A 13,664-nucleotide genomic window follows, 5' to 3' on the forward strand; every position below is an offset into this window, starting at 1 on the left:
TTTATTTTATTGGTCAAATTTATACACTATATTGCACTGTCGCGTCGGGGAGTAGGTACATATTCGGCCCATCATGTGATTGGAGCAATATGAAGCTGGGTACTCATTGACGAACCAAACTGCCTTAGTATAATGTTGTAGTAAATATAGTGTAGGGATTTTATAAATGTTTTACTTTCAAAAATCGATAGGGTGGTTATCAAAATAGTATATTAAAGTACAAGTGTCATTTGACGAAGATTGTCGCACGAGGTAGTTTGCCGCATAAGCCGCGTAGCGGCGAATGCGGCAAAAGCCGAGTGCGACAAGTAGACAAATGACACGCGTGCTTTATACTATTTTTTCTATTTCGACTTTATTTTAAATAATAAATTATACAAATTATAAATATTGCCTTTAGGCGTTGTTAGGTAATTTTAAACCTCGTTTTAAACTATCATTCAGTGTATGTTGGTAATAGACACAGTTAATTTATTTTCACGTTGGCTAACCTGATTCCTGTATTTTCAAACTTCAAACTTTTAATTATTTGGTCATAATTCCATTTTGCGGCAGTTATGATGAATACGGATGACAAACACGTCTCTTGTACATACCCCACCAGAGATCCAAGAGATTGCCAATGAAGCGACGTTAAATTTACTGCCTGTGAAATCGAAAGTAAAGTACGAGGAGTACAACATTTTTGAAAACTGGCTGGCCGAGAATGGAGTTCAAAAAGTAAGCAAGAATGTACTGGCGGCATATTTTACTACGCTAAGTAAAAATTAAAAAAAGTTCTACCCTTTGGAGTATATATTCAAAATTAATCGGAATTAATACAATCGGTCAAGTTCCTCGTACGTTATTTACACTTTACAGGGTATGTTTAGTTTTGATTTGACGGATACCGTTGACGGCAGAAAAGCGAGGGGTACCAATCCAACAAAATAAAAAAAATAATACGTTTCTATTTCTTTCAGCATCATTTCTGTCTAGAAACGCACGCAAACTGGGCCAATCAAGTACGGTTTCTGTATTGTTTCCACATCGAAATAGAAAAAATGTTTTTTTGAAATGTTTGATCAATCGCTATTTGATTATTTGAAAAAATAAAAAATAATAAATAGAAATGTTTTAGAGAGCTGGAAGTTATGAGTACCAGGCAGATGCGCATAATTTGATTTGACAGAATTGGTGTGTACTGTACTCTGTTTGCGCTTGATATTATACGTAGTTGATTTTATTTTAAAAAAATTATCAAAGTCCTCGTGTGAGATCGAAGGGACTTCAGCGCATTTTTGTGTGGCAGATCAGTGTTTTATTAGCCAATATTGACTCCACCATCAATAAGATCTTGCCGAAAGCTACCACGTTCACTTTGTCGGTACCATTTTCTCACTTACCGTGCACTCGCAATTCGCGTTTGAAGTTTTGACTCCACCATCAGTAAGATTTGTCGATACACAGTTCCGACGTCCCGTTCATTCGTAATTCACATTTTGGTAGATTTCGCTAAAATCCCGGCATAAAATCGTATTCAACTTTTGGGTACTTCACATAGCTCGACCTTCTATTAGTGACACGAGAAAGAGAGACCGCGATTCGCGCTGTAAGAAACTTTTGGGCGCCCAAAGTCGACTACCCCTCGAAGCGCGCCGCGCAAAAGGTGGTTTATTTCGCCCCTAGGAAACAGAAACAAAATTCCGCCACGCAGGAGTTGTGCGCGTTGACAAGATCTTCCCGACGACACCAATTTGAAAACAATCGGGAAAAACTGTAGAAGAAGATAGATAAAAACTGAAAAATCTCCAGGTTAGTATAATACGCTCGGGGATGGCGTCCAGATGTCGTCGACTCCAAATCGTTCTTAATTACACGGCCCCGATATAGTTACATGTACACTCCTTGTCTTTTTACAAGCGTTTTTCTACGGGCGCGCATTTACTGCCAGCCAGCCAGCCAGCCAGCCAAAGCGAGATTAAAAGCTACTTTTTACAAAAAAAAATTTTTGCAAAAATGCGCTAAAAATTGAATATAAAGTAGTACCTACTACTTATATATGTAGCAAAATAAGTTATTTTATAGGGGTGTTGATGCTGTCTGTGAACACGATAACTACCAAACGCTTGAGCCGGTTCGGTTCGGTAGTGTCACACCGAGAGGCTATGCTTCGTCGCTTTTTTAGAGGGGTTACTTTTCTTTACAATTGACATATGCTCGAGCGTTGAGTGAAGACATCAGATAGAAACGCAACCTCTCCAGATAGTAGTCACTTATCTCTTATTAAACATTTCCGTTCTCTATCCAACGTATGTACCTACTGAAACGCCGACCAGAAACTTGACGTGGGAATCTGAGATTTGATAAGCGCTGGGCAAATCTCAGAACCTACGACGATTTCTAGTATATGCATTGCGCCTCTCGATTCCTTCAATCAACGGTACGAATATATGTTGGTATTTTTAATGTAGGTAACTATATATGAAAAACTGACACAACTTGTGTGAAATTTAACAGAGTTCTACCATAGGCGGTTCATTTGAAAGCCAATGAATGGGGCAAGAATCTCGCTGCCTATCGCCATTTCTTTCCGGCCTTACGCCCCAACACACTCATTGCGGCATCTCTCTCTTAATTTGAGTGATTTCATATACTTACAGCAAGTTTCAAAAAATAAGCAGTAGGTTAAAAAATGTGCACTATTTGTATACTAACTCACCCTTGTGCTAGACATGCTGGTGCACTGACTGACATGAGTCAGTATACAGAGTGGCCCAACGAGAAGTATACAGAGGGCTTTTAGGGTATTAAATTTAGAAATTTCGGAAAATCCTCGAACACGTCAATTTTGTATTCGAGGGGGATAACCTTTGGAATACAAATCACGAACCCAAGTCTTCACCCCTCCACGTAGGGAGCCTTAACCCCTAAAATTTTAAATGGAATCCTATGGCAAATGGCACATTATTTGAAAGCCAATTTAATCGTGATTACTAATCTGCTTTGCTTTTTAAATTCTATTGATTCGTTTCTGAGATATTCGCATTTGAAATGGTTTCTTCTAAAAAACAACACAAATGCGATCTAAGTCACCTTGTATTAAAAAAGGTTTAAATTGTGCAAAAAATAACAAATAACTTTAAACAGACAACATTTATTTCAATAAATGCTCAAATTGCCTTCCGCCTGCTTCCATGCAATAATAAAGGTTTGCTTCAAAACATTGCCGTACATGTTGCAAGATTTCAGGAGTAATCGCTCGAAATTGTTGACACTGTAGTGTACTTAACCCCCAGGTTCTACGCTCACTTCACACTACAAGAACACGGAAATAAAATAAACCCGGCAACGTTTTAAAAAATGGCCACCCGAATGACTATTCCCTCTAAAACTAAACAAGATCCCGCTTAAATTTGAAAAGTGGCACGTGATAAAACATCTAAGGCAGGGCCCCCTTACGTTAGTTGTAGACAACGCTTTGACCTGAAGCACAGTAGGGAAGGAATTTTAAATAAAACACTGAAATTGTGAGAAGTTTGTTTAATAATGATCGTAATTATTATGATTGTGAAAACCCGGAAATTTAGTTGATGTACATTAATATAAACAAAACAAACAAAGCCAAAAGGTGTCGTACTCTCGCAAAAGTCACTGCCAAGGATAAAAAGAGTACGACGTAAGAAAAACCTTGCAGTTTGATTAAAACAGTCCAAAAGTTAATTAACAAAATATTTTGTAAAAGTTTAAGCAGTAGTTAACAAAGATAGTAAATGCATATACACAAGGATGGTTACACTCAAGGTTAAAAGCAAGTTTTTGGGGACAATGGGTCAGGTAGAAGCAGGTACCAAGATTCTGAGAAAGGGTTAAAAGTACAGGATGTGACTCATCTTTGGTGCAATAAAGTCCTTTTGTTGAAAGCAAGATGGAAAACTACATGGCCTTGTAGGCAAATTTGACTAAAAACAAAATATGTGGAAATTATTGAATCGCCACTCATTTATCACACATAGATTCTAAACTGAAGAGCTTTGATTAGCGTAATCTCGCTCCTGCAAGATGGGTAGTCCGCCCCTGGTTTCGGGGTTTCGAACCTACAGTTGGATGTCGAAGACAGTGCACGGAATTAGGTGCCCTAACACATAATTATATACTACAGTTTCTTTTTCCACCTTCCCGAGACTGCTTCATTCACGGAGAAAATTGTTAGTAACATACAACAAGTCAGTACATACATCAAACGAATCAGCAATTTCCACATAAGTATTAAAATAAAATGAAAACTTATATGAATGTAACTTCAAAGACAAGACCAAGTAATCAACATCAATAAACATAAATTAAGCAAACATTACACCAAAAATGTAAACAATTAAAAACAATAGCATAACGGTATCACACATATATGATTGCATTGCGGTTAAACAAAGCAAATTTCAAAAACAGAGATTCAAACACACAACAAATATAAAATGCGACATACAAAACACAAATACGATATAAAGAAATGCAAAAATTACTACCTGCATTAAATAACACAAAATAACAACAAACATTTATGGAGCGAAACGTTCACTACCTCCATTCAAGACCAGATGCCAAACGTAACTCCCGTTCGTGCTTTCTAGGTGGCGCAGGCAACTTTTTTTCCCACCTAGAAATTGCATGGTTGCCAACTCTCAAAAATGTATGTATCGTCGTAAGCTGTATATACAGGGTGGAACCTTTCAACACCATAGTGTATTCTATTCTTACACTATGGTTATACGTGCTCGCAACCCTTGTAATGTTCCGGGCGGAGTAGCATAAACTTTATTCTTTAAATATCCCCACAAGAAGTAATCTAAAGGACTTAAATCAGGGGAAAAAACCATTTCAAATGCGAATAACTCCGAAACGAATGCATAGAATTTAAAAAGCAAAGCAGATTAGTAATCACGATTAAAATGACTTTCAAATAATGTGCCATTTGCCATAGGATTCCATTTAAAATTTTAGGGGTTAAGCTCCCTACGTAGAGGGGTGAAGACTTGGGTTGGTGATTTGTATTCCAAAAGTTGTCCCTCTTGAATACAAAATTGACGTGCTCGAGGATTTTTCGAAATTTCTAAATTTAATACCCTAAAAGCCCTCTGTATACTTCTCGTTGGGCCACTCTGTATATGTCATATTTTCCGGTGGTGGGCCAAAATTACGTGGAGATCCGAATTTTTACGTATCGTTGTATTTATGTTGTGTGCCACCTTGGGATACCTACATAGCATTTTGGAGGAATGTTGGCAAAATTGGAAAGAAAATACCTTACAATGCCTTCTAAACACACGCATATTACCTATATGATCAATGGTGGTTGAAAAACATTATAAGACGCTGAGTTGTTAAGAGACGGTTTCGCGCTAGTGCTTCATATCCTGTATTTGGCTGAAATGAGGGTGGCCTAAAGTTATATGTCAATCGATGCCTCTTTTCAGTTTACAACAAGGCGTAAAATAAAGACAAGTGTAGGAACTACGAAGCAATATCGTGGAAGAAAGAGCCTCATCTCAGGTTATCACACTTCCACTAGAGGAGTCGCGCGCGTAAATCGAAATGGTAAGTGTGGTATGGTAGACGCTTTGATTAGTATATAATCAAAGGGTAGACGGAGTCAAGGCTGTTCACGTCTTTCTTTCTTACACTGCATTACCACAATATGGTTGCACAATTTAGCTAGCAGCGCTCCTATACCCCTCTTTGTTTTACACAAATACTGCTTTCCATCTGAGTGAAAGAGGAGCTCTAAGCTGTACCGTGCACGATGTCCTGTGTTCTTTCGAGCTCTGACGCGCCCGAAATTGGATTGCCCTTGTCCCCATATGCACCACCTATTCGTTTGGGGCTTGAAACAATTTTGTCGTTATTTAGGTACTGTGAATGTCAATTCAAATGTGTGCAAAATGAGCTGCTCCGAACGAACTGCACCAGAGCTTCGCGCACTCAAATGGAAAGCAGTAAATGATGCTACAGATTCTTGTATAATCTTACGTCAGGAAAGAGGCAATGCGGTGCAGTCTAATAGCCAGACTAAGGAACAGATCTATGAATTCCACTCATTGCTTAGTTAGGTAGGCTATTTATTTGTTTTAGTTTTACAAAAACCTTAAATACGAACTGAAAAAAAATAAAGTTCATTGTACTTTCCGTTTAATTTTCACATTAAAGCAGTCTTTTATTTTGTACTGAAATACTATACATTCAAAATGGCAACATAAGTAACATAACACAAATATAAACTAATTCTGATCAAATATCATAAGGCATAAAATAAATGCTTTGGGATATGTATTATAAAACAATAGTAACGATAAAACATAATTATTATTAGTGGCAAAAAATATTAAAAAGTTGCGTTGTAATACAAGGGAAGTTCCAAAATAATTCTAAAACTAAAGTGAAAGACTGTTTAGGAGAGCGGCAAACACAGAAATCTTACGCTAAAACTTAATAGTAGTTATCACAGATAGATGTTATTAGAGATAAACGTTAAGTCCTTTCTTTATCATGCAGTACATACAATATAGTTACTAATGTTACAATGAGAAATGGTGGGTTTATACCTACAATCATTATTATTAGTTGACAATCAGAAATCATTAAGAAATAGCCAATAGAAACAAAGGTTTTTGGCGCGTTGCTAGCCAACGAAACCATCCTGAGCTTGGTGGACTAATGATAATGATTGTACAAAGCGATAAAAAATGAGTGACCGTCGAGTCACCTTTGGAAATTTTGTTTACAAGGGAAATCGTACTTAACTTGTACTTCCAAAGGCGACTCGACAGTCACTCATTTTTGATCGCCCGATATAAACCCACCATAAATCTTTTAGCAATTACACTGGATTAAGGTCGATTCGGTCTAATACACACAAAAACGTCCTTATGTATCCTTTTAAATGTACAACATCAAAGCATTACTGAATTTAGGTCAGATTTTCGAGAGTTTAAATAGCATGTATCGTCCCATTGGGACTAAAGCTTTAAACATTTAGTACTTATTTTATGATAATCTCTGAATTAAGGATGTGCATTGTGCACACATGCAAAAGGTATAATAAATAAAACATAAAAATGATGCATATATTCTTCACTGTAATGTAAATTGTTTCTCAAGTAGTGCTAAATGCGTGAATCAGTCTCTTAGAAATTTAAGTTCTTGTTTAATCCTATACCAAATCATATACATTATTGCAAATTGCTCAATTCTCTAATCATCTGATGTCCATTTAAAAGGATTCATAGAAGAATAGGTATTCTCTTAAATGAATATGTGTATGTTGGAAGCACAGGGTGTTCAATTTTCGACACTTTTATAAGGTATCTCTGTAGTTGTTAGTGGTATCAAAAAAGTAATATAGGCGTCATGTGCTGGTGTGTTATATTTTTGACGTGAGAATTTAATATGCTATCTTATTAGATTAAAATATACAGTGTTCCACTACAAAAAATGATGTTAGGTCCAATAGATTTTATACCTGACTCTGTATATTTATTTTGAAAATGGAAAATTGTTCAACAATAATTTTCAAGAGACTTTTGTAATAAACATTTTTCTGTCTCTTTTTTAACTAACAAAATATCAGGTCATTCTGAAATTGAAATTTTTTTGATTTTATCCTGCATCTCTTTTCAAATTTTGATTTCACCATTTTAAGTTTGACCCAGAAAGAGCACATGACGCATATACGCTTTTTTTGGATAGCATAAACAATTACCCTATAAAAGTATAAAAAATGGAACACTCTGTAGATAAATAAATGTTGTACAAATTTGTCTACCTACCATGGAGCATTGTAAAACACCATTTCTCATATAAAGGCACATGCTAAAATAAGAAACATTATGGCAACAGGAAAAATAATGTATATCGACATTCTGGGTTGACAAGTGCTAATTAGTATTGTGTCATTTTGCTGGTATACTATACCTTCCTTCGTGGGAACTTCCACTATTACAGTCTCATCTGTCCAAAATTCCATAGGAAACACACATTCTGTGATATTGTTGCACGTTTTTGCTTCTGACCCAGTAGGGACCAATAGTGTCGGTTTGTGTATATCAAACACACCGTAAATATCATTCACTTCCCTATCATTATCCGAGTAAAAAATGTAATAGTAATACCCATCAGACACAATGCTATGAATTGTTTCCATTCGTTCCCCATTTTCTAAATAATGAGTGCCTGTACACAAATGGCTCGGGGGGAAAGCTTCGGTTAGGAGGATTTGCCCATTGTAGCAGTCTAATAGGCTAGTTTCAAAACTAGATGCACTAGTCTCCTCTGAGCTGCTGTCAGTAAAATTAAGAGCGTTTCCGCCGTGCTCAATTTTTGTATCAAGAAGGTGACCGGTGTCTCGTTTCACTCGATTCACCTTGTCTTTGTCATCATCCACCAACAGATCGTGCTGCAACTCGTCCTTCGTAATTTTAGAAGAGTGATGTTTTGTTTTATCAAGTAAGAGATCTTCTGAATGAGGATGAAAATCGTCCACAATTTCTCCTCCATCCATTAATGGGGGTTCGGTCAATATGTGATCTTTTGCATCTTCGGCAGACTCAAAGGTGACTTTAACCTGCTTGTATTCACGGTGCATTGTTGCGCCAATTTTGGAAAAATTGCGTTCCATTAATCCGCATGTTTGTAGATTTTTCTCACCTCTAACGACCAATATTCGTGCGCCATCATAACGTGAGCACACTTTCAGGTTAACAGTAGCGCCTTTTAACAAATAAAATCCCCAATACTCTAAAGTGTCGTCTGGGAGAGACATTGCTTTACGAAGACGTATATGCTTACGTTGATCACTTAAAATGGGCGATTTATGCAGTTGTATAGCGTTAAACGTGGCGTTCATTTGTAAGCTGTGTGCTGCACAAAAGATGGATGATATTCCATTTTTTATCTCGACCACGTCGGATTCAGTTAGGGCATACGGAACGTCAGCAAATACAACATGTCGAAGATATAAAGGGGTAATAATTAGTGCTGCAGGTAGAACTGTTGTCATTATGCAGAAGACCACAACGCGTTTGACTCCATGCATGCTCCCAATTTCTGAAATGTAACAAGCATTAAAATGATTCGAAAAGATATTGCAATCGTTTTACATGGTTAAATATGAACTGAAAAAAACTACATCCATATCTAAAAATCAAGTTTAAATTGGTTTGGAAAACTGATAAACTTTTATGCATAAACTTGGAATTGATAAACACATTCTTGCACAATGTTCAATGTTTAGGTTTTGAGGTTATGTTTATTGCATACAAAGGTGCATAACCTCTGAACTACCATTGATTGGCTCTACTTCTACGTTTGAACTACGCCTATTGCAAAAGTTTTCTAGAATACAAGCCAAAAGTACTGCCATATTGTGTAAAATATACAATGGTACTGCCAAAGCCAAACCATAAACCATTGATTATACACACTAACAATCAATGGCCAAACCCAAAAGTCTCACTACGAAATAAATCAGTGAGCGGCTAAAATATGGCACAAATTCATTTAAAATCAGGGTTTCAAAAAAATCGCTCGCACACATTATACCTAAAGAGACCTGATTTTTAAATGAATTTATTCTATGTTTTAGTCGCTCACTGTAGAGACTATCAAATTCAAATGAATTTACTAACGAATGAATAGCAATAGCTATACTCCACCAAACAAAAAATGAATGTCTAAATTTATTCATTAAATTTTAAGTTTTTAAGTCGATAGATTGAAAATAGAAACAATAAATACAAGATATAGTAAGAACGTTTATTATATTTGCGATGGCGGAGATAGGAGCGTAGAAAGTAGGTACTCGAAACGTGTAGAACAATTCTTTGACCATATACGCACTGGTTTTCGGTAGCGTAAGCAAAATACTCATCAGCTCTGGTGCAAACCACCACCACATAATCGGCAATTAAAAGTTGGATCAGTAATCATATGATGTCGCGGAATGTAAACCAGCCACATTTGTTTTAATGGCACCTGGATTGCGGTGAAGAAAGTAATGGACAACGTCAGTCACAATTTTGGAAGGGAAGTACAAAGGGGAAGACGTTTTGATTTCACGCATCCCTAATGGTTCCAAACGACATGCCATTCGAATTCAAACGGCTCCAATTTCCAGATGCGTTTCCAAGGTACGGTAAATAAATCACAAAAGGCAGCCCATAAGTGTTTGTGAGATAAATCTGGAAAAACCGTGTTTTTCACATAGTCAATTGCATGTCGCCTGTTACCGTGTCGAAAAACTTTCAACATTATTTATTTACACCTCAAAAAACAAAACTAACAATGTTGTGCCTTAAAAAGTATTACAATAGGTACTGACACATGTTTTTGAAATAATCTTTTTTATTATTTATTCGAGCTCGAATTGAATATTCATAGGTAAAACATGTTTACGTATAATCCACGTTTAAGAACTCAAAACTTTCCCCATAAAATTCAATTTATTCAAAACATTTGATGTTGAATAATAAGGCTAAGGCGACATGTTTCGGCTAACAAGCCATCATCACGCCCTAAAAGTTCGGTTTTAACTTTAGCTAATTTAGTTTAACTTTTAGGACCTGATGATGGCTTGTTAGCGGAAACATGTCGCCTTAGCCTTATTATTCAACATCAAATGTTTTGAATAAATTGAATTTTATGGGGAAGGTTTTGAGTTCTTAAACGTGGATTATCATTGCTCCACATTTCGAGTTATATAAAGAGAAAATGGATACCTAACGATGTTAACGTATGCCGGGTCAGCTAGTTTACCATAAAGGTGCCAAAATGTGGTTAGTTCAACTCAATGAATTTTGTCGTTTCCTCCATAAAATTGGTATATGCATGAACATTTTGCAGGGTTGATCAAAACGTTGCCAAGGCAGGAAGACCCCCAAATTTAGTTCTTGTGTAGTAAAGTGATCTGTTTAACCGTTTATTAAATGAAAATATGACGTATAAAATTAATCAACACACACCTAAATAGATGGTTTCACTTGCGTTGATCTGTAATTAATTATGCTAAGAATAAAGACTCCTTTGAACACATTATATAACCATTGTTAAGTGATTTCTTTAGTATCCGACATTATAGTAAAAGGTAGAATGTTTGCACCTAGAGCTTTTGTGTGAAAGGAACATAAACGACTTACAATTTTGTCAAAATATACCCACTGTATGTACTACTACGTTCGGTTATTAGAACTGCATAGTATAGTTTTGTAATAGTTATAGTTTTCCTTACATTTTATTAATTAGACAGTTTCCTTCAGGTAGATAGTCCTTCAATATTGACCTAATATTGCCAATATAATATACAGTATTAGGTACATGGGACCTGGGTTAAGAAATCGCTATTATTCTAGCTCTAGATCCCTACATAGATTATATCAGTTACGTCAAACATATTAAAAGTTAATTTTTATCTATCACTACTGCCCATGCTATTTTATTTGTAAGATCAAGTACCATAGTGGTTTTAACGGATTTTCAAACTAATTTTCATTTGATTAACCTAGGTCGTGTTACCATGATAATGAATGGCACAAGGTTTCCTTATTTTGTAGATTTGTAACATTGCAACACTTGGTCGTGTATTGTATAGATACTTACTCCCCAAGTTAGTAATTGAAGAATAACGAACTCCATTGTAATAAATAACATTTTCACCCGCAGATGGTTTCATTATGAGGGTGTAATAGGTACCGTTTTTCAATTTAAGACACTGAACACTATAGACACTTTTTAAAGTAGGTACTAAGTATTCTGTTAATGTTTTTCACAATTTGCGTTGCGTAACTCGCGTTAGTACATCTATGTTATTATAATTTCTGGAAATTCCTAACGCTCATTAAAATTCATTAAGAAAATGACAAGAGTAGTTCGTTTATACAGGTAAACTTGTCGTCACAAACGATAGGCACCTACATATAGGTGTATAATAAAACTTTATTAATTGTCTATCACATTGTTTTATGTACCTACTTCGAAGTTCGTGATATGATACTGATAAAAATATAATTTATCGAAGTGAAATAATTTCCACAAGTAAGAATGGTGGAACTGATTATTATTTATATACATGTCCTTGTTTGGATGTTGTTAATCTATAGAAAATGTTTATTTAACACTCTAAAGTAATCAAATCTATTTTTTTTTGAATCACTGATTCATATTCTCTATACTGCATGTTTCATGATTTGTTTTGAATACATAGTGTACCTCTTGATAATGGGGACCTGTATTTGTAAATCAACCTCTTCTACTCTGCCCTTCTTTATTCGTTACTTTTGGACGAAGTGAAAACATTTTTTTTTTGTAGGGTACCCGTCTATGCTTCAAACTGTTATAAAGTTCATCAGTAGGTAGGTACCTACCATGATACTACAACTTAACAAGTATCATGGGTAGGTACCTACTTTTTTTTTCAAATAAGGAATGTCGGATTAGGACAATTCCTATAGGTACTATGTGCGTCGTAATGTGTCTTATGATCAAAAAGTGGAGACATTTAGGTAATTTGTAAACATAGATTGTATTATTTACTATACGTTTTCATGAAGGTCGAATATAATTTTAAATTAAAATCGATAAAAGCTATCATCGTTTTAGACAATAAAAGGAGAGTGTAGTGTTTGATGCGATAACGTCTGCTCAAATTTACTTATAACAAACAAAAATACAGTATTTGAACGGTGCAAATTTTGTACAACCAGTCCGTGTACAACCACTTTTTAAAATTAGAAATTGAGGGTTTTTGTTAAGTTTTTGTTGAGTAGGTACCATGTAATAAACTTTATTCATTGAATAAACTGTAGCTAAGGGAAGAGATATAAGATATTCCTGCACCGAAACTGTAGCTCGACTACGGCGAGCAGCAAGTGTTTACCAGAGTCAGAGTGCAGATACCTCGTTTGAATTTTTCAGTATGATTATAAACTGCATATACCTGCCAACCTACGCTTTTGCAAAGTGTTCGACTAATTCACTTATGTTTTGCGGCACGGTAGGAACCACATACTTCATTTTCTACAAAAGAGTTAATTTTTTCAATCTATAGGCACAGATAAAATATCTGTGCTATAGGTATGAAAAAACAACAATTGATTGATTCCTTGCGCTAGTCAAAGCTGTCTGACGTACCTACTATCCCTAAATTACTGTAATATTTGTGTCAAAAAGATTGTATGTGTAACCTTTGTTCATTCATTCAAGTGATTAGATGTTGGGTTTCGGAGGTCAACCCCCTAGGTCAAATGTATTTTGGTTTAAGCGATGCTGAAGTGTCAGTATGTTTAGGTAAAGCAACGCCTTGCAGTGACGTCATGTTTATAGTTTACTCGATAGTTTTTGCAAGCATTTAGCATGTATTTTGGGGGTCGCAAGGGTTCGTCTGAGGCATGTTGAGTCAGACTCACTTCGTCTCGGTACGGAAACGTGCTCCTTTTAAAAACATGTTGTGTGAGTGTGAGTCAGACTCACTCCGTCTCGGTACGGAAACGTGCTCCTTTTAAAAACATGTGGAGCATCGCACATTTTTTTTAAGTAATTCGCGGCGGGTAGGTATATGTTTTGTACAGTGCAGGTAGTCCAAATTATAAATTTTAATCCGGCAAGGTATTCCTAGTTAATTGACTTAGTTATCAGCATAT

The 13,664-nt window shown here is 35.8% G+C and overlaps 1 protein-coding gene across 2 annotated transcripts; it reads right to left on the reverse strand.

Annotated features, from left to right (window-relative positions):
* Positions 1-6,124: 6,124 nt before the first annotated feature.
* LOC116174985 lies at positions 6,125-12,028 on the reverse strand. Of its 2 annotated transcripts, none has more exons than XM_031493023.1 (2): positions 11,626-12,028; positions 6,125-9,078 (listed from the first exon to the last, which is right to left on the reverse strand). In XM_031493023.1, exons 1-2 carry the CDS (start codon positions 11,696-11,698, stop codon positions 7,829-7,831), a joined length of 1,323 nt encoding a protein of 440 aa, XP_031348883.1. In that variant the 5' UTR covers positions 11,699-12,028; the 3' UTR covers positions 6,125-7,828. The 2 variants fall into 2 exon arrangements, with proteins under 2 accessions (XP_031348883.1, XP_031348884.1); XM_031493024.1 differs by lacking the exon at positions 11,626-12,028 and adding an exon at positions 9,132-9,573.
* Between the last annotated feature and the right edge of the window lie 1,636 nt (positions 12,029-13,664).

Source organism: Photinus pyralis, unplaced genomic scaffold (assembly GCF_008802855.1).
Source record: "Photinus pyralis isolate 1611_PpyrPB1 unplaced genomic scaffold, Ppyr1.3 Ppyr1.4_LG6, whole genome shotgun sequence".
Taxonomy (NCBI): Eukaryota; Metazoa; Arthropoda; class Insecta; order Coleoptera; family Lampyridae; genus Photinus; species Photinus pyralis.